General features: G+C 36.2%; 1 protein-coding gene across 4 annotated transcripts in view; it reads right to left on the bottom strand.

Annotated features, from left to right (window-relative positions):
• Positions 1 to 23,121, bottom strand: part of RNGTT (RNA guanylyltransferase and 5'-phosphatase) — a 285,456-nt gene that overhangs the window by 134,511 nt on the left and 127,824 nt on the right. For all 4 annotated transcript variants that reach the window (XM_028494651.1, XM_028494653.2, XM_024116822.2 and 1 more), the window contains exon 12: positions 17,893 to 17,961. In XM_028494651.1, coding sequence (XP_028350452.1) covers positions 17,893 to 17,961 — 69 coding nt within the window. The remainder of the gene's footprint in view (positions 1 to 17,892; positions 17,962 to 23,121) is intronic.

Here is a 23,121-nt window from a genome sequence, read left to right as displayed (position 1 = left end):
ACAAACGATGCTGGAACAGCTGGATTCCCACAAGTAAAAGAATGATGTTTGGAACCCTATCTCCCATCATATACAAACACTAACTAAAAATGGACCAATGCCCTAAATATAACAGCTAAAACCATAAAACTCTTAAAAGAAAACACAGGGGTAAATTTTCATGATCTTGGATTTGGTGGTGAATTGTTAGATATGACATCGAAAGCACAAGCAACTAAAAAAAAATAGATAAACTGGATTTTATCAAAACTAAAAAACTTGTGCATCACAAGATATCAAGAAAGTGAAAAGATAACCTACAGAATGGAAAAAAATGTGCAAATCCTATACCTGATAAGGGTTTAATATCCAAAATACATAAAGAACTCCTACAACTCAACAACAAAGACAACCCAATTTTTAAAATCGTCAAAGAACTTGAAGACACATTTCTTCCATAGAAGAGATACAAATGGTGAATAAGCACATAAAAAGATGCTCAGCATCATTAGCCATGAGGGAAATGTAAATCAAAACCATAATGAGATACTACTTCATATGAGTGGCTGTAATGTTTTTTTTTTTAGAGGAAAATAACAATTGTTGGAGAGGATGTGAAGAAATTAGTAACCATGTATGTTGCTGTAAGGAATATAAAATGATCCAGCCACTATGGATAATAATTTGACAGTTCCTCAAAAACTGAATTTGAAACACAGAATTACCATATGACTCTGCACATGGTACAGCGAAAAAAATTGGAAACAGGGACCCAGATACTGACATGTCTACAACCTGGGTTTCCATCACCATATAAATGGGTAAACAAAATGTAGTATATACATCCAATGGAATATCATTCTGCCACAAAAAAGAATGAAGATCTGACACAGGCTACAAAATGAATGATCCTCAAAAACACTATGCTAAGTGAAATAAGCCAGACACAAAAGGACAAAAATGGTATGATTCCACCTGTATGAAATATCCACAATAGGTAAATTCATAGTGACAGAAAGTAGATTAGCGGTACCAAGGGCAGAGGGTGGAGGCGCGGGGCATTGGGGGGGTGGAGGCGGGGGGCATTGGGGGGTGGGCGGAAGGAGCGTTATTGCTTAATGGTTACAAAACTTCTCTTTGCACTGATGTAAAAGTTGTGGAAATGGTTGTGCAACATTGTCCATCTAATCAAAGAGACTACAGCATAGGAAAAAAGTGTTTTAAATTATTCTAGAACATAGTAAAAGAGAAAATCTTTTACTTTGGTGGCTATGGACTTATTATAGAGGAATGAAGATTGAAAGCTTTGAATAATGGGTAATATTCACGAATGCAGACTTACAGCATGACATAAATATGAGCAAAACACTTGGGTAGAAAAATATAGAAATCTCCTGAAGGAGAGGAAAGTATGCCAATTCAGCGAGGGCATTATGGGAGACAAGGCCATATTATGAGAAAGATACTCAGGAAGGAAAAACTGCTAAGTGTTCTCATTACTAATATTTTTTAGCTATACGAGTCAAATTGCATTCTAACAGATTTTTATAAATTTGAGGAAAAAATGCAAAAACGCTAGTCATCGGATCTCTTATTTCAAACAGAAGTCCATATAATGACAAATTTAATATAACAAGTTTCGCTAAGAAAGACAAACCATTGAAGTTGATAGGAAAGACATTTTATCTGTAGCAAATTTAAGAACATAATGCACACTATTTTCCCCCAAGGCTTGTGCTTAAACATGAATGAATAAAAAATCAAATATATAATATTTCAGTGGAAGTTTTCGTCCATTTATTTGCCCTGAGAGATTCATTTAGGTATAACACGTCCTTCAGGATGATCACAAATAAACCTCTTTAGACTTACTGAATATAAATGTTTTTATGAATGTTAAAACTGCTAAATTTTCCAGTCGTGACCCCATTAATAAAAATAATAATAAAATTTAGTCTTTTTTCTAATAAAGTCTATCTGACAGAAACATCACAGACCTTTTAGTAAGAGTGGTTCCCTATGGTAGTGAAGGGTAAAAAGGAGTGAGGGGAGAAAGGAGTGTCAGCATCCCACACCAACCCCACTCACAACGGCTGCCAAGGGAATGTCACATGTACAAACAAACCATCATTTACTTCTGTTCCCTATTCATTTATATGACTATGAGTATGAGACCACTTAGAAAACCAATACCAATCTAAGTTATTAAATCTAGGAAATGTTAATGATTGTACAGCTTTAAAATATTTCATAATGGGTACCTAATAACAAATTCTAAACGTAATTTTAATATAATATTATTTGTAAAATAGCTACTAACTATCCTTCACATTCTTCTCTCTGGAAATCATCTAATGGAGAATAGCATATACTGACTTCTGCTTTTACACGGCAATAGTTCAAGTACATAAGTCATTCCTCATCTGACTGTACATCAAACCTTTTATATTAATCTGAAAACCTAGACTTGACATGACTGAGAATTTCAAAGCACCTTTATGAAAATCAATGAAATGTCTGACAAAAATTTTGAGGAAGTTGTATTTTAAAAATACTGTAGTTCTGAATTACCGAATATAAATGCAACGACAAAGATCCCATGAGTAAAATGTATTTAAATATCTGTTCGAATGTAAATTCTACTTCAGTGAAATCATGTCTAATCATGTGCCTACAAAACAGTTAGTAAAATACTCAATAAATACTTGATAAAAAAATTTTTTTAGGGCTTCCCTGGTGGCGCAGTGGTTGAGAGTCCGCCTGCCGATGCAGGGGACGCGGGTTCGTGCCCCGGTCCGGGAGGATCCCACATGCTGCGGAGCGGCTGGGCCCGTGAGCCACAATTACTGAGCCTGCGCGTCCGGAGTTTTTTAAAGTGAAAATTTTTTAAACTTATAAAATATTAGTCTCAGGTATTTTTAAATTTATATGTTTAAATAGAATATTTTAGATTATGAAATGACTTAAATTAGCACTGTTCAAAAAAGACTATGTATATCAAAAACTATTTTAAAATCCTTTTTTCAAGTTCCCCAAAATAATAAGGTCAAAGATATTATATAATACAGGGAATTAGGCGTTTTAAATATAAATATTTGTGAGTCCTCAAACTTGAAATACAGAATCTTGCTGAATATAAACAAGGGTACAAAAACATCCTTTCAAGCTACATTTTCCAATGTATAATTAGGGAGTAACGCATTTTAATTTCATTAAATTCACCAGCACGTATCTAGAGTAAAATAATTATCAAAGCTATATTTAATTGATACATATAATACTTAGTTCTATAGAAGCAAATCTAATTTTACCAGGTGAGTTGTCCAATAAAAAATTAGAGATAGATTATGTCTGAAAGCAATTACCAATATTACCTGAGATGTCCATTATTATCTTTAAAAAGAAAAATGTAGTGAATACAGATGTCAGGCAACCAAGTAAGATGCTTAAGAAAGTGTTTACCAAATGAGAGCAGAACTTGGCTTAGAGGTACAGGATGGCCATGTGCCAAAGAAGTCCTCTAAAACTAAAAGAAAATGAAATACAGGCAGAAGTGATATACCTGCTATACAAAACAGTGGTTCTCAATTAGAGATTTTACCCCCCAGGGGATATTTGGCAATGCCTACATTTTTGGTTGTCACACTGGGGAGGGAAGGGTGAGCTACTGCCATCTAGTGGGTAGAAGCCAGGGATGTTTCCAAACATCCTACAACACACAGGACAGCTGTACACAGCAAAGAATTATCCAACCCAAAATGTCAATGGTACCAAAGTTGAGAAACTGATCTAAAGGAAGCTAGTAGTAATAACAACAAAGAGGACAAGATATCTGGTTCTTCTTTGCCTCTACTAACTACTAACTTCATGATTCAAAGCAAATTCAAAGTGTGGGCTTCATCTATTTCACTTGCAAAAATGCAACAATAGCATTTTGCTCGCCTAAAAACAGGATATCTAAACCAGAGATACCTAAAATGCTTTGTAGCCCATGCTACTCTATGATTTCCACTAGTAAAATGTGAGCAGTTATGTTATCGTAATATATATTCCAGGCCCTGCACTGAAACCTGAGACATACTGTCCTCTTCAGAGGATCACATCCTGAAGCTAGGAAAGATCTCTGGCCTTACCATATATTAGTTTTATTTTTGTTGTTTTTCTAGAGTTTAGTTTTAAAGAAAGCAGAAAAAATCCTCTTTGGCAATTCTACTGGACAGAAAAGTAAAACAACTCTACATTTATTGACTTGATTATATCCTTTTGCCCATGTTTCACTGAGAAGCAAATAACAAACACCTATTTTGCAAAATAAGACACATAAATATCCTGTATGGAGGAAAAGTCCCTAATCAACACTAACTACCTACTATGTGCCTAGTACCATACTAGTTGGGGAAGACAAAAATTCTCCCAAGACAGTGGGCTCAGCCACAGTGAGGCTTTTAATATAACCTCCAAGGGAGATTAGAGAAGTACTCAAATGAACACAAACAAAGTTGCTGAGGAAGAACAACAGAGAAACATGAAAATCAGGGGGCAGGGGTAAAGGAAGTTTTCTTGAATAAGAAAAATGCATGAATTGAATTTTGAAGAATAATTAGGCTACAAGAAAGTTCTATGCAATGAGAACACAAATATACCTGAGTTGAGCGGAAGTTTGCTCAAGTTTTCTGAGACTAAATTGGCCCAGTGCTCTATGCTGTTCTTGTTGATGTAGAGGAGGTGAAGAGTCGATCTCCTTTAAAAATAGCTCAAAGCAACCCCTTGGTATTTCATTCCTAAAAAGTCACAAACTTGGTAAAGATAGTAGGGAGAGGTATCATAGAAAGAAGCAGGGGAAGAAAACGGAGAATTCCATTTTCAAAAGCTTGCTGACATTTCTCATCTGCTTATGAAAGTTTTACTACTACTTATGGAAAGTCAAGTTGTGATTTAAGAGTAAAATTTAATATTAGAGAATTAATACAATTTCTTGGCTTATTTAGGTTGGAAAACTTACTCAAAAATGCATTCGTATTACTATTTCTATTATCTGATTCACAAGTCTAATTTCTTCTTGCTGTTGTTTTAATATAAAATAACCTGTAGCTTACATTTCTAATGAAATAATTTCTGAAAAAAATACAGTTACACAAAGACTTCTGCAACTTCAGCTTTACTTTCCATGTCTGGGCAGTTCCATACAACTACACATGAAATTAAATTTTAACCAGTAAGGAAATGGGGGTAAAGACAAGTTAAATGAAAATACCCAGTTAGTATCAAGACCAGTTTAACAGACCTGAGTAAGAATACTAGAAAAATGAGGGGTACTGAAAGCATGCAGTAAACTCCCTCTTTTTATAGATTAACTGAGAACCCAAATCGTTAGACTTGTCCCCAAAATTCCCAAATCACAGTAATGCAGAAATCTTTCCACTATTAACAAAAAATACATATTTATATCATTTGTCCGAAAGCAAATGATGAAAGGTTGGGTTGGATGATCTCATATTATAAAACTGCTCCAAAAGGAACCAATTTTAAGTCTGTTGTTTTCTAATTACTTTTAGCCTAGTTTTGTGTGGAGCGGTGGGTAGGAGGGACAAGCAACGGGCAATGCCGCGTCTAGTGGAAAGAGGGCGCTCAGGTAACCGAATAAACCTCAGCACCTGGACCACTAACCTCTTCCCCACTCAGGCCCCACTGAACCGTCTGGCTGGTTTCGTCTCCGGCACAGGCCCCATCTCCCAAGGTGTCCTGGCCCTGCTCCCTGGGCCCACCGAGGTGCCTCTGCCACCCCGTCCGTCTGCACTCTTCTCACCCTGCTGCAGGGTCGAGTTTCTTCATAGCCCTTGGAGGGCAGAAAGGCTGCCTTTATCCAGTTTTATTATTTCTTACTCAGCAATGTGTATAACATACAGTAGACACCCAATTTATTAGATGAAGGCATGAGCTAATATATTCCAAAGCTCAGGATTAACTCTCCCTTAATATCCAAGACTACTGCCATCTGGTATAAAATTCCACTAACTCTGACAGCTAGCAGATTCTCACAGAGTTTCTCCTCTTCTCTGGTGGACACAAGTCTAAATAAAAGTGGTCTACTGATAGGGGAATCAAACTCTAGATACAAGTAACATCTACAGCCTAGTTACTTTATACATCAAGTACATTACCCACCTTTTTTGCTAATTTGTGCTGCAGAGTATCACTAAAATAATTTTCTCTGCTCCTAGTACTGGTATGAAGAAGAAGAGCATTGTAAGAACACAGGGGAGAGTCACACTCACCGAATCACCCGGGCTTCCCCAAGGAAGCCACACCTAATTTGATATTCAAAGGCTGAATGGGAGCAATACAGAAAGGAGGAAAACAGTTTGTTGCAGAAGAAACAGCTGGTGTAAAGATGTACTCATTACAGAATACTTCAATTTGCAGCTTTTACAAAATGAATTGGTCTACCAGTAAAAAGCCCCACTGAAATTATCAATGAACTTTGACAACAAAAGGAAAATATATTCTAAATTGACAAAATGTATATTTTAAATATTTCCTCCTAGAAGTCTGAACTCCCATAAGCATAAGGGATGGGAGCTAGCAATAATACGCCCTATCCTTCTGCTGATTCCAATATGCCCAGAGATGCTCAAATGAGAGCACTAACAAAATATACATTAAAATATATGGCCAGACAAATCCTGAAAAGCAAAGTGCAAATAATGTGCTACCTTCCTTGAAAAGTGGAGTGGGAATAAAAATGTATTAACAAATTTGTATTTACTTATAAATGCATAAAGAAACTATGAGAAGATAAGTTAAAAACAAACGACAGTAGATAATTGAGGGAGGCGAGACGAAGGAGAGGGAGACTTTCTTCTCTGTAGTTTTCTTACTACATGTTAAATGTCTGTATTATCTAGTTAAAATTCAAATAAAAAATATACCACTGTAAAACACAATTTTAAAAAAATCTACCATTAATTTTTCAATATTAAATGTTATCAATAAAAAAGAACTATCCCTAATTCACTGTTTAACATGTATCATTTATATGAAAACTGATTTTGCACTTTATATATTTACCTTCTTGGAATTCACTGATTCCTGCATTTTGTGAAGTCCTATTAACATTTATTTCTCCTTTTCTCTGCTACCAATATATCATCATTAGCAGTGTCTTTTTGTTGTACAGTAACAGTATATATCTATATCTAGCTGAGGCTGATTACAAATTATTCCTCTTCAGCTGTTTACTTTGTCAAACAAAATTCAATGGAAAAGCAAATGTTTTATTTATTAAGAAAGCCAGAACAATAATATTCTTCTCTTTTCTTCTTCCTTACACAAAAGCAAGCTAAGAATATTTTGCTATGTTCCAAAAAGTTGATTAAGGAAAAAAAATTAAAAATAAACAAGATGTATTTTCTTCCTTGGCTGTTCACTATTACAATTCTTTGGAAATTATTACATATTTTTCAATAAAAAATAACATATTTGGGGGAAAGATAGAATGACACTTTTCCAGTCTGCCAGGAAACAGAGCCCTTCTTCAACTGAAGACCTATCAAAATATGCAAGCAAATGTCATGGCAACAGAAGCTCTCACCATGGTAACATCATCTCTGCTACAGAGGAAAACCACTCTAATTTGTCATGTACTTCAAGACAAGACATTAGACTAATTCCAATTTTCATTTTACAATCTATCCATAACATTCAATATACCTGGCAGTAGTAAAGACTTAATAAAAACATTAATATTTTACAAGAAAGCAATATTAAAATCAAAGCTGACTCAATTTACATGCAAATTGATTAATGGGTGAGACATAAAACCAAGCTGACCCACCTTACAGAAAATCAAGATAGTGATGAAAACATAAAAAAACAATTATATCACTATTGCTTGAGAGTAAATACTCTAAACTCAATACAAACAACTCTGTTTTACTAATCACAATATAGCTGGCAGATAAAACAAGAAAAAGTCTTACTTTAACAAAACAAAGAAAATATTTCAAGTTTATATTACCACCTCTATTTTCCAATTCATTACATATAATTCTGTTTTTATTTCATAGTGAGGGATTATTAATGGCACAAAAATTCTTATCTAAAAACGTGTCTCCAGATGACAAAAGTAAAATCAAATATGATTTTTAAAAGGTTAGAAATCAATCAGTTATTACTACAAATAAAAATTTACTATGCTACATAAATCATTAAAACTGCTTGCAAAAGCTAGTAAACAAACAAGGATGATCAACTTTATAAATTAAACTGAAAGATCTAATAGCTGTCAAGTAAAAGATCTACTACCTATAGCATATTAAAATGTCAAACGGCCAACTTAAAATATTCATTTTTAGGTAACAAACCACAAAAGATTAGTAACTCAAAATGTCAATGAAATCGTAAGACTGAAAACCTTATATATAAGAGTCTAATAAAACCTATCTGGTTTATGGTATAGACTAATAACCAGATGGAAAATTCAATCTGAAGATACTTCTTTTTAAAAATGATCACCTCAGTTTGTTCAAAGTTTGAGCTTTAAGCCTTAGAAAGACTAGAGGTTCATATTAAAATAAACAGCCAATTTCTTCTTCAAAGAAAACAGCCAATTTCTTCTTCAAAGAAAATACCCATTTTTCTCAAAATATTTAAATGTTTTGGCACGTATAACTTATACTTCAATTTTTTTAAAACACTGTTTATGAATAAAGTAATATAATTAAGTCACCTTTAAATACTAATATCAGTTACTTTCACATCAACAGCAAAACACAAGGGGAAACAAAAAGGCAGCATGGAATAAAGAAGAGAGTAAGCTGGCTTCAAATCTAGGTTTGGTCTTTAACCTGAAAACAAGGGAAAATCACTAGAGATTAAAGAGGAAGACCACTCTGGATATGGTATGAAGAAAAGACTGGAGGGGGATAAGTGGAGGCTGCAGGACCAGTTAGGACACTGCTGCAGTGGTCCAGGCAAGAGGCAGTGAATGACAAGTCACACTGGAGTGTGGCAGTGGTAATGGAGAGAAAAGGGAATAATTTAAGAGAGATTTAGGAGATAAAGCAAGACTTGGAGATGGATTAGAGGGATAAAAGAAGGAAAGGCGTCAAAGATGACATCTAGATTTCTCACTCAAGTAACTGCATATAAGCAACTGAGGGATGAAATATTGGGAAAGGATCATTTTGTACAGTTTGTATGTTGGCTTGTTTGTTTGGGGAATAGGGATGGAGTTCAGCCTCAAAGTACACTGAGTTTCTGGTGTTTCTGAGAAATTTAAAAGGTGATATCACAGTAGGTAATTAGATCAACAAATCTGGAGCTTAAACAGAAATCGAAAGTCTGAGTCAGGCTTATGGGAGTCAAGTGTGGAAGAGATTTCAAGGGAGAGAGCAGAGCATGGTAAAAAATGAAAGTCCAGCATACTGAGCCTTTAGAAACTCTGAACTTCAATGGCTAGTAGAAGACGAAAAGCTTGAGTGAGATGGAGAAGAAATGGCATGAAGCCACGTTAGAGAGTATTTTTAAGGAAGTGTGGACAGCGGTATAGACTACCACTAGATAATCCAGTAAGAAAAGGGCTGAAAAATGAACTTGATTTTGCAAGGAAAAAGATCACTGGTAACCTTCAAAAAAGCAGTTGATACAAATGGTATTTACTTAGATGAAGCCCTTTTTAAAACACAATCTTATCTAGAAGTACAATATATAAAAGAAATAAATCAGGGCTGCTGTGAGATAAACAGAATGCTTACCTAGTAACCTATTCCTGCACATGGTCCCCTGAGGCAGTTCACAGAAACCCAGAACTTTGGAAATTCATGTTTTGAAACCACTGGGCTAAATAATCTTAGAAGTATCTTTTCTGCTTCGATTTACTATAATGCTATAAATGCAATTTAATCTACTTTTTTTTAAAATTGAGGCTTTCATGGTAATTAATGACTGCTGTGTTTTAGTAAGTATCAGATACTAGTACATTTCTTTATAAACACAAAGAAATATCTTAAGCTTTATTTTCCTGAATATACCATCCATTAGCTTTACTTGTCTTTTTTCTTATAAAAGTAATAAACTAAATGCAATTCTGGATGTGTTACAAGGTTATGTCTCTGAAAAATAGAACATTAAATCAAAAGGTAAATGAACTTTCTTCTAAGTTGGTGTTTGGGGTTTTGCCCTCAATAGAATCATCACTTTAATACAGTATCTTTATCACTGTTTTTCAATATTTTGCCAGGATTCAAAATACTTTCTTCTTTTTTTTTTTTTTTTTTAGCAGTAGTAATATCTTCTACCTTCTATTCAACTTCAGTTCCCTCACTATAATTACTATAGTGCAGCAGAATTAACTTCTTGCTAAGTTTTAAGTAACTAGCACCAAACAAACGTAGGCCCAGAAGTTTTTACAAAAGTAGATGCACCAAGAATCCTCTTCGTTTTTCGTCCTTCATTTGCCTTTGGAATATTTCTGTGGTATTAGAGAGTGGGCTGCAGATTAAAAGTCAAGCTTTGCCCACCCCTGACCAGGATCTTCTCTCCACTTTATATAAGCAGCCTCACTCAGATCACTAAGTTGGTCACTCAAAATAGCCCCTTTCTTCATTTATTTGAACTGTGGGGTCAAGGAAGCCAACAGATGCAAAACCACATTGTGAGAAGTTTGGGGGATTTTCTGATAAATGTTGTCGACTAAACATGTGCATTTATATCCACTTTGATTTGAAACCTCACTAAAATGGGAGTTACAGAAAAGAGATATCAATAGAAAAGGAAAAACAGGAGAGAAGACAACAGCAGAAAACAACGCATCGAATTCTGGAAAGACAGAAAGTAGATGGAGAAGTTAACAGAGCAGAGAGCAAAGAACACTGAATACTAAGTGCTTGCAGCAACCTATACGAAGGCAGAGGAATTCCTGCTGAGTTCCCCAGAACAGGCTACGTAACATATGAAAATAGATACTGGGAAGGTTGTGAGGGGGTGAAAGGGAGACCTGGTACTGGAAACAGACTGGGTAAAACTCTTCACAGGGAGCATTTACACCTCCAGCTTCCCTCCTCCACCCTGGCAAGAGGCAGGAGATGTTTATTCTGTGGAAAAACTGAAGGACAGAAGCTCCAGTCCAGAAGATTCAAGAACCACAGAAGAGGAAAAATGAACCTTGGAGAGTGATGTGAAAAGTTTACCTACTGGGCTTCCCTGGTGTCGCAGTGGTTAAGAGTCCGCCTGCCAATGCAGGGGACAAAGGTTCGTGCCCCGGTCCGGGAGGATCCCACATGCCGCGGAGCGGCTGGGCCCGTGGGCCGTGGCCGCTGGGCCTGTGCATCTGGAGCCTGTGCTCCGCAACGGGAGAAGCCACAGCAGGGAGAGGCCCGGGTACCACGAAAAAAAAAAAAAAAGTTTGAAAATGGAGTACAAGGACAAGAATAAAGACACAGACGTAGAGAATGGACTTGAGGACACGGGGTGTGGGTAGGGTAAGCTGGGACAAAGTGAGAAAGTGGCATGGACTTATATATACTACCAAATGTAAAACAGATAGCTAGTGGGAAGCAGCCGCATAGCACAGGGAGATCAGCTCGGTGCTTTGTGACCACCTAGAGGGGTGGGATAGGAAGGGTGGGAGGAAGACGCAGGAGGAAGGAGATATGGGGATATATGTATATGTATGGCTGAGTCACTTTGTTATACAGCAAAAACTAACATACCATTGTAAAGCAATTATACTCCAATAAAGATGTTAAAAAGAAAAGAAAAGAAAAGAAAATGGAGTACACGGGACCACTCCTGTGATGGTGGTCTAAACTGAGGACGCAGTAATTAAGTAAGAATAGAAAAATGAGATTGAAATTACAAAGGCGAAATAATGAAAAAATAACAAAGGCTACAAACTTAAATATAATGAAACTTTGCATATGAGTGAGAAAATTGCCTCCTGCTTACCCTGAATAAATTCATGCTAAATTGGAGCCTATTCTGGATGGCAGCATTAATATATTTTATACTCAGAATACCCTTTAGAAGGGCTTCCCCGGTGGCGCAGTGGTTGAGAGTCTACCTGCTAATGCAGGGAACACGGGTTCGAGCCCTGGTCTGGGAGGATCCCACATGCCGCAGAGCAACTAGGCCCGTGAGCCACAACTACTGAGCCTGCGCGTCTGGAGCTTGTGCTCCACAACAAGAGAGGCCGCGACAGTGAGAGGCCCACACAACGCGATGAAGAGTGGCCCCTGCTTGCCGCAACTAGAAAAAGCCCTCGCACAGAAACGAAGACCCAACACAGCCATAAATAAATAAATAAATAAGCTTTCATTAAAAAAAAAAAAGAATACCCTTTAGAAGATTTAACACAAATACAGTAGGAATGCAAAAGAACCACTGAATTAAATAGAATGGAAAGACACGTGACTAAGTTCCACATCCTTCTTACAGACAGATGCCATTCTACCCAGTAACAGTGAAGTCCCTTCCACCAAAGGGCACACTGCAAACACTATGAAAGGTATAATATTAGTGATAAAAACTAAGAGAGTTATAGTGGGTAAAATGTACTTTTAAGAAATAAGAAACTAGACAGAATATGATCATGAGAAATTACAATTACAAATGAAACATATCAAGAAATAAAGACTGAAATCATTAAAACCTCATGGAAAATGAAAAGGATTAACCAAACACTAATAACTAGTAAAGTATAGTGCTATACCATCAATTAAACTTTTACCAAAATGTGCAGGTGTGAAACTTTTTTTTCTAATGAAGTGAGTCCTTGGTAGTTATACACTAATCTAAGTACCTGCTATGTTAAATTAAAAAGAAACTGACAATGTCCCCTGATGAACAAAATGTGACCCTTTCAGAGCCATTCCACATACTGTATAATCTTAATAATCTAGGAGGTAAAGAGTGTAGAAGTGAAAATTCTATTGAAATGATGGCAGGAGATAAAAAAGGAATACAGCCATGTAATAGTGATAGTAATAAACTTTATAAGTCTATTTAAACTATTGCAACTGTCTAAATTGCCATTTAAGAGATATACTGGCTTTAGGAAAGTAAAATAAGAATAAGAGTTTATTCTCTCTCTTATTAAAAATTCTTTACCTAATATATTTTCATAGACACTGGAAGGAAGAAGGAATTCTTAAGTATACTTTATATTCACATACATTGATCAACACATGATCATCACAGAATTCAGAGCTAGAATGTTTTGGCCTGTACATTTTACAGACGAAGAACTAATGTGAAATTCGGTGGCCTATCTTACCCAGAGACCACTCTAACCCACTGGAAAGTCTCCGAGGAGAATATGAAAGTATCAAAGCTCATGTTATTGTTCCATGAAGAATGGATGTTTGCATTCTGGACTCTTTGTAAGAAAACAGTGGGAATTTAAACAAGGTCAATGAAAAGTTTCTTAAATGAAAAAGAGATACAGCATAAATTAGATTTTATATACATATATATATATATATATATATATATATATATATATGCAAAAAGGAAGATAAAATAGCTATCAATGTAAAAGATGTTGCCTTCCTTAGTAAAATATAGAACCACTCAAATCTGAAAGGCTAAGGAAAAACATGAGAATGCATTCATTTCTTTAACAAACATTTTCTAAGACCTATTGTGCCAAGCACTCCTAGACACTGGCCATTTACAGATAAATAAGAAAGGAAAGGATTAATCACCTTAGAGAAGCCCAGAGTTTTTGTGAGATGAAAACATCACTAACAGGTCCCTTATAAGGTGGTAGTTACTTCTCTACCTAGGGTAAGAAACAGCAAGGCATCTTGAAGGAGATCTTTTCTGCTTTGAGAATAATCATTTAAGTGATCCTGTTAGTTCTAAAGGTATTTGGCAATTAAGTAGCAAGTGTTCCAGAGGAAAGAGAGAAAAGAGCATTACTTTTGGCTACACAAAAGCAAACCCCTCCCCTCTAGGTTCTATGGAATGGAGAGTAGGGAGAGACTTGAGTATGCACAGGAATTCAAGATCTCATTAAGGCCCCAAAGCTTCTCTTTTCAGTCACAATACTACATCTCTCTTGGGTAGGTGGCCTCAGAATGAGATCAGCTGGCATCTCAGAACCTGAGAAACCCCATATCAGGGAAGGGGAAGGTATGCGTTGGTGACCAGGACCTAGACTGCTGCGGGAAAGATTTCATCCTAGACAAAGGTGTGTATGGTGCTAGAAATCACTCTGACCAAGCCAGTCTAAAAGTAATGATAGAAGAGTGGCTCTGTGATGTGTATGTTATGTGTGGGTATTGCCTCAAGAGCTATAAGATTAAGTGTTCATGTCTAAGATGACATGGAAGAAACCTAGCAACTACTTTTCCCTAAAATACCACCATCAGACTAACAGGGGTAACTGACTGAGCAATACTTATCTTCACCAACATCAACATGTAGTCACGAAAGCAGCAAATTCACAAAACATAGGGTCAATCTATGAATTCAGCAGAATTTCACCTTTCTAGAATCTGGTGATTAGAATCAGGATGCCTTGAATAGATTAAGTTTAAAATCTCAGGGCACAATTATAAAAGGGAAGAATCTAGGAAGTAAAAAGGGATCTTTGCAATTTTGCAATGCACTGTGATTCAGAAGGGGGAGGAAAGAAGGGGCAGAGAGATTTCATTTTAATAATAAAGAAATGTAACTTCTTTTCTTCTGCAAGGTGGGAAGTCCCAAGATAAGACAGAGAAAAAGCTATGCAGCCAGACTACAGAATGGAGGGCTTCAGAAGGATTGCCTTCATGTAAATACTGGACTAGATATTACTTGATAAATTTGACTGTATTAGAAAAAAAAATTAACAGTTCTTTTAGTGAGTTTAAGGAAAGAAGTAATGATAATCATAACAATTGAAAATATAAGGCAATTCCTAACTCTAGGTGAAAAAAGTCTTCTAAGAAAGAAAATATACTATACTACTTCATGACTCAGATGTGAACAATATTTATGTCACCACAGAAATACAAATACTGAACATTCATTTGACCAGGTATGTGATATAATTAAAAGGGGATGACAGAGGAGGAGGGTGAGGGAGTGCTGGTGGGGTTAGAGAGCACAATCCTGTTCTTCAAGAACAGAAAGTAAGCAGATCACCAAGAAACAGAAGACTAAGAGTGAGCAACATAATATATTTTGTAGAAATGGGGGCGGGGGCCGGCCTAAAGCAGAAAATGACCGCCTCCTACGAGGCTCTCTGGGTGTAGGGAAGGGTAGGAGCGGACTGCTCTACTTTTCAAGGTAAACCATGATATTTTAATTGACTTTTAAAATCATGGGTGTGTATTATTACATATTACTTGGAACTTAGATAATTTGTCCATAATAGTATTACCTTCTGTATTTTGAATACACAAAAAAAGAGAAAACAACTGTAAGAAATAAGGTGGCAGAAATCCTCACGAAACTAGTATACCCAGATCCAAAGGCATATTAAAAATTATATATATATCATGATCGAGTAGCATATCCCAGAATGTAAGGATGGGTCAACATGAGAAAGTCACTGTCACTTACTACATGAAAGTCATTAAAAGGAAAATGACATGATAACTTCAATGGATACAGAAAAGGGATTTGTTAACTCCCAAAACCTGGTATTTCTGATCGAAAAAAAAAAAAAAAAAAAAAAAAAAACCTTGTAAAACCTCTGTAAAAAAAAAAATTTCTTAACATGATAAAAGGTAACTAAAAGAAATCTACAAAAACATACTTAATAGAGAAAATTTAGCCACATTGCCTTTGAGGTTGAGGATAAGGTATAAATGTCTCCCTCTCCTCCATCCAATGAGAGTAATACCTAAGCCAGTACTTGAGGTCCTGGCCAATATATAAAATTAGACAACTGTTAGAACTAAGAGTGTTCAGCAAGATTGTTGAACCAACAAAATAAGTCAGTCAATAATGTGACAATACACTAGAAGTACCAAATTTTCAAAGATAGCATTTACTATAAAAATAGAAAATAATATATCTAAAATTAGACTAACAACAACAATTAAAAACTTAAACTGGATTGGAAAACAGTAAGACTTGAAAAGAGCTCTACCTTATTCATTGAGAAGGCAATTTAACAGTGTAAAAACACTGATTTTTTCCAAATTAATCTAACTTCAAAGCGTTTCCAATTAAACTCCCAACAAGAATTTTTGGGTAACCTGAAAAACTGACTGAAACTTTTATGTTAAACCAAATAAATGTCCACAAATACTTAATAAAATCAATTATGAAGTCATCGTAATAACAAGTGGTTGTTACCAGAAGAGGGACAGACTGATAAACCAACTTACTACACTAGACATCACAAGACTCACCTGTCAGGCCATTTCTCTTACATGTACCAAAATCTCATACATGCATGGGTCTGAACCACCATGAGTTTAACAGAATGAAACACTGTAATTCCTGTTATAGTTAGATTTTATTTCTTTCAATCCAGGGAGATTAGGCTTAGAAAATACTGGAACTCAAAGATCTAATGTCTATCTTCCTAAAATAGTATTTTCTACTGTTTCTGTCCCCAGCCTCTAATTCTCCTCCATCTCCTCCTTCTTCGACCACAAAAGATTTTTCCCTCCATCTGTTTGGCAAGGGGGGCTGGGAGGAAGACAGAAGCCAATCACATACCACGTTATACCTAAATTTGCATAATAGCAGAGTTTTACTATATACGTAAAGCATATATAATATAGCGTTTAATACATAATGTTCAAAAATATTACAGCCTCCTTCCCTTTTCTCCAGGTACCCAGTTTGACGTGTCTCTACATAACTCCACAACTAGCTTGCACCCTAATTTCTAAGGATAGAGTTAGTGAAGGCAAAATGAAGCTTATGACAAGGTGTGGCACATGAAATACAACTCTTTCCTATAAGAGCAGTAGTTCTCCTATTTGAAAATGCATCAGTCACTGGGAAAGCCTGTGAAAGCACAAATTGCTGGACTCCATTACCAGCAGTTTCTCATCCGTAGGTCTGTGGTGAGTGACATTTATAACAACTTTCCGGGTGGTGCTAATGCTACCTTGTCCACAGGCCACATTTTTGAAAAGCACTGCCCCACAGAGCACAGGTTCTCAAGTGAAGGCAAATTTGCCCTTCAGGGGAAATGAGGCAGTGAATGTGTATATTTTTGGTGGTCACAAGCTGGAGGGGTGGGAGGGAGAAGTAATACTGGCACCTGGTAAGTACAGACCAAAGATGCTGCAAAACATCCTACCACACACAGGACAGCTCCACGCAGCAAAGGATTATGTGGCCAAAAACGTCAATGATGTGGAGGGAGAGAAACCTTACCATCAGTAAAACATAATTACTTCAAATATATGATCTGACCAGTAAGTTGGTGAAAAGTTCTTCAGTGAGTTTCAGAAATCTGACATGGAATAAATATGCAAAGAATTGTGTTTTTCTTCAAATATTGATAACTCTGAATTTTACTCATTCACGGCAAAATGAAGTTTTAAAAATATTAATACTTAAAGACATACTGGGCTACAGAAAGAAATAAGCATTTATTTATATAAGGTTATTGGTAGATTTCTAGTAAAGAAACATAACATTCATTGTGCAAGAGTAGTAAGAAAACTAATTATATAAAAGACTAATAATTTCCTTGAAAAATAACGATCAGCCATATTTATTTCCTAAGCTAAGTGAAAAGCAAAAAACTGTTCCTTGTACTATTATATGTATTTAGTATAAACGAAATATTTTATTTTATAATGAAAATTTGTTTTAAGGAAAAGCAGTGATTATAGCAGTAATCAATCCTAAGTAAATATATCTAAGGAAAATGTACTTTATATATACATGCATGGGCGTACACGGATATGCATACACACTTCACACACACATGCACACAGAGACAACTGTACTTACTCCAGTGGGCTGGAAAATGAGACCATCCATTTCATGGCTGACTTCTTTGGCAAAATTTCCTTCAAGTAGCTATAAAATAAACACACATATTTTTAGAAACAAAATAATCACTTTAAAAGTTTTTTAATTTTTTGTAAGCTTTATAAGAACTTAATACATAAGCTTTAAAAATGGAAATACAAAATGGGAGAGGGGGTGAACCAGAGGGATCTAGGTTAATATACTGTAAGATTATTTTTTAATATATGAAGGTTTCCATTCCATGGCAGGCTAGATATCTCGAACAACAGTTCTAACTACAATAACCAAAATGATGGATAAAATATGAAAAAAAATTTTTTCTTCTTCCAGTTTTTTTAAGATATAATTGACATACAGCATTGTATAAGTTTAAGATATACAGCATAATGATGTGACTTACATACATCATGAAGTGATGATGTAAGCTTAGTGATGATATAAGCTTAGTGAATATCCATCATCTCATACAGATACAAAATAAAAATAAATATTTTTTTCCTTGTGATGAGAACTCAGGATTTACGCTCTTAACAACTTTCATATATAACATACAGCAGTGTTAAATATATTAGTCATGTTGTATATTACATCCCTAGTACTTATTTATCTCACGACGGTGGTCAAAAGGTACAAACTTCCAGTTATAAAACATATTTTTAAATGCACTATGCTGAGCCAGCATAAAAGGAAGGAAGGCATAGGCCAAAACCAAAACAAAAGTAGAAACTCTGGGAAGTAATAAATAAAGGGAATAAAAAGAAACATACACAAAAAAGGAGAGAGCAGAGAATCCTGCTTGGGGATAGATGGAGCCGGAATAAGATTCTCTGAGAATCTGTAAAAAGAAGCTAGCCCAAACATGGGGATCGCAGCCCCAAAATGCATTATCTGAGTTTTCCCCAAACCTCCAAGCAGAAAAATTTAACCTTTCTTTTTGTCCTACTTTTTGCCTCATTTTTTGTCTTTATTACATTTTTTTCAAGCAAAAAAATTGCATTGCAAGGAATACACAGCATGAAATACAAATAAAAAGTTTTTTCAATGCCGTATCTACTGAAAAGCAGAGTTATAGGCCCAACGCTCTCTAATTAGTTCTGAACAAGTAGTTTTAAATGCTTCTCTTCCATGGATGTTTATATTATTCTGAAGAACTGAACATATGCATCACTGAGTGAGGACCTACACACTGATTTTCTGCATCTCAGGGAAGAGAGCAGAAGATACTTTCACAGAGCCAGGTAATAATGTCATGTTACCCAGAGTCTGGCCAACTGCCAAGAAAACATTTAGGATAGTTCTGGGATTCAAATATGTTCCACCAAAATTTTGGATATGCTGTGTGTTATTCAATCACAATCTTTCATCACAATCACATCCTCTAAAAAAACACTACACTGGGCTTCCCTGGTGGCGCAGTGGTTGAGAATCCGCCTGCCAATGCAGCGGACACGGGTTCATGCCCCGGTCCAGGAAGATCCCACATGCCGCGGAGCGGCTGGGCCCGTGAGCCATGGCCGCTGAGCCTGTGCGTCCGGAGCCTGTGCTCCGCAAAGGAGAGGCCACAACAGTGAGAGGCCCGCGTACCACAAAAAAAAAACAAAAAACAAAACAAACAAAAAAACCACTACACTTAAAGGCAGATTTGCATTCCAAAAACAACAACCAAAACTTCCAGTATATTGCACATGCCACAAGATCTGTGATTCTCCTCCCAAACTGTGACTTCATCTTCTCTGCCATTTCATTCCTCGAAATCTGTATTTCTCTAAACTGGGGGCAGTTCAGCAAAGAAAAGTAAGAGCAATCCTAGTTTCTAACTGCTTTAAGACTAATTTGAGTTTGAATAATCTACACTTCTATAAAGCTGTAATGCTCCTTAGTCAAATTCATGGGGACAGAAATTACAGAGTCTTGGGGAGGAGAGAACGAGGTGTTAGCGTTTGATGGGACAGAGTCTCAGTTTGGAAAGATGAAAAAGATCTGGAAATAAATGATGGCAATGGTTACACAACAATGTGAATGTACTTAAAGCCACTGAAATGTATGCTTAAAAATGATTAAATGATCAATTTTATGCTATGCATATTTTACCACAATTTTTTTTCAACTGTAATGCTCTTGATATTTTCTTTTTTGTTGTGTTTTGTTCTTTTGTCTTATCATGACACTAAGAAAGTGGGGAGCTTGCAGACTGGGACTCTTAGAGCCATATTAACCAGAGTTTGGCCAAATAGGTAAAAATTTCAGACCAGATCTGAAATTGATCTCCAATTCATTCATAGGTTTAAATGACCTACCCATATGAGGAGGAAATTACTGAAGTAAAAGTTCAATATGGATTAAAAGTACTGATTTCTTATAATGAACTAATGATGGGTAAAGGGTCAAACAAGAAAAAAAATGTATAAAATTTATAATTCTTGTACTTCACCATGTAAGAAAAGGTAACCTACTAAATTCATAGCATAAAATCCTGCTGAGGAATGAAGCAATGAAAAGAAAATGCCACAATTATCTTTTTAAAAAACACTTTTCAAAGGTTAAACAATTTGTTCTTTTACAGTAGGTACATCATTTACGGCAAGTAAACATAGCTTTTCCATTCTTAGACCATCTTTCTCCCATTCATATACTGGACCATCCCTGTAGATAAAGTATATATAAAGTTAACAGCATATAGTGTTGGCAAGACTCTAGATAACATGGTGTTACCTGCTGCAGAAATGAAAGTAACTTCCTTTTTTATTTTACTCTAACTTTTTAAGAATCAGAGAATTTAAGGGACTATGAAACTTCGTAGGTCAAAAGAAGAAATACTGCTTGTTTTCACTCATTTTACTGCTTATTGATTACTCTAGACAATATTTATTTCTTTACTTAATACATTTACAGTATTACCTAGCATACATTAAAGACCTACTATAAAGTGTTGTTGTGCTTGGTTCTTAATATATGTACATCATTCAAAACACACAACTCCTCATGAGATGTATAATTTTGAATTTTATATTACTATTCACTTCACCGGAAAAGGAAACTGAGACCATAAGCAATTAAGTGACTAGCTTCAAGTCAGACAGCTAAAAAAGTAAAATCACTCAGAACAGATTTCAATCAGACTTTAATTAAAAATAAGGAAATAGGGGACTTTCCCTGGTGGCACAGTGGTTAAGAATCTGCCTGCCAATGCAGGGGACATGGGTTCCATCCCTGGTCTGGGAAGATCCCACATGCTGCAGAGCAACTAAGCCCGTGCACCACAACTACTGAGCCCACATGCCACAATTACTGAAGCTCATGCGCCTAGAGCCCGTGCTCCGTAACAAGAGAAGCCACGGCAATGAGAAGCCCGCGCACCGCAACGAAGAGTGGCCCCCACTCGCCAAAACTAGAGAAAGCCCGCGTGCAGCAACGAAGACCCAACGCAGCCAAAAATAAATAAATAAAATAAATAAATAAATTTATTTAAAAAAAAAAGGAAATAACCAGAGAAAGTCTCTGACTCTCTGAAACAAATGCCCCAAAGACTTCTGAAACTTCCCACGTATATAGGTCCTCCAATCATCATTTAAGAAGTACAGACTTTAAGGGGTAGGACGGGAATAAAACACAGACCTACTAGAGCATGGACTTGAGGATGTGGGGAGGGGGAAGGGTAAGCTGTGACGAAGGGAGAGAGTGGCATGGACATATATACACTACCAAGCAATTATACTCCAATAAAGATGTTAAAAAAAAAAAAGTTAGGGCATAGAGGTGAGGAAACAAAGAAATAAAGTACATTTGAGACTATGTGTAACAATTTAAATATGATTATTAACATATATAACTGAAATTAAATATATTAGAAGCCTACAAAATTTCTGAAGGAGTAATTTTGCCAAACAAACCATGGGGCAAACTGAAAAAATAAAAAATATAGACTTTAAATGTATTGTAGCATGTACTATATGAGTTAGATAATACAAAGGGAGGTAAAATTCTTGGGGCGGAGAGAAGTTTATTTTCAGCGATAAAATCTAAAAATTTTCTTAATTTATATAACAAATATATATAATTCATTTATTCATATTAGAAATCACATATATAAAATATGTTAAATTTAAAATATTGCTTTTTTCCAATCATAATTCCTGAAAGAAAATTTATCCAAACTTGTTATGAGCATCTTCTGTATATCCGTGTCTTTATCATTAGAGACTTAAAGTCACTTAACACATTTCCATTATTTTCACTGCTGTCTCTGAGTTATAGCATACTTCAAATTATACATGAGACCGTCACTACAGATGTTATCTTAAGCTACAAGTACCGTTTGAATAACATTAGCAAAGTTTTTTCCCCCCTCATCCATTCCTTAGGCCTGTATTCATAATCTTGAAAGTGTTCACCACCTTTAAGGTTATCCTTTTTTTTTCTTTTTCTTTCTTTCTTTCCTTCCTTCCTGCCTTCCTTCCTTTCTTTCTTTATGGCTGTGTTGGGTCTTCGTTACTGTGCACAGGCTTTCTCTAGTTGCGGCCACCAGGGGCCACTCTTCATTGCGGTGCACAGGTTTCTCATTGTGGTGCGTGGGTTTCTCATTGTGGTGGCTTCTCTTGGTGTGGAGCACGGGCTCTAGTCACATGGACTCAGTAGTTGTGGCTCACGGGCTAGTGGCGCACGGGCTTAGTTGCTCCGTGGCATGTGGGATCTTCCCGGACCAGGGATTGAACCCATGTACCCTGCACTGGCAGACAGATTCTTAACCACTGCGCCACCAGGGAAGTCCCTAAGGTTATCTTTTAAAAGCTTTTTATGGGAAAGTTCCACTTTTACTTACAGTGTAAAACATGCCTAACCTGACAATAAATTTTTAAAAAGCAGACAATCTATAAAATTATAGCTTTTGTTAAGGTTTAGAGGGTTGAAGTCTCCACAAAATCAGGTAAACTGAATCCCAGGCCCTCCAAAGAAAGATGAGACACATGAACCCATTCACCTTTGGAAGAGCATAAGAGGAAAAAATGGCAGCCACAAAAGTGGGTACAAAGAAAAACTGAAAGTTTGATCAATTCTTAAAAACCAAGTGTGGGGGGCTTCCCTGGTGGCGCAGTGGTTGAGAGTCTGCCTGCCGATGCAGGGGACACGGGTTTGTGCCCCGGTCCGGGAGGATCCCACATGCCGCGGAGCGGCTGGGCCCGTGCGCCATGGCCGGTGGGCCTGCGCGTC

Source organism: Physeter macrocephalus, chromosome 10, assembly GCF_002837175.3.
Source record: "Physeter macrocephalus isolate SW-GA chromosome 10, ASM283717v5, whole genome shotgun sequence".
In the NCBI taxonomy this organism is placed as follows: Eukaryota; Metazoa; Chordata; class Mammalia; order Artiodactyla; family Physeteridae; genus Physeter; species Physeter macrocephalus.
The sequence above is the reverse complement of the archived record's forward strand: the minus strand, read 5'-3'. Positions and strand labels throughout refer to the sequence as shown.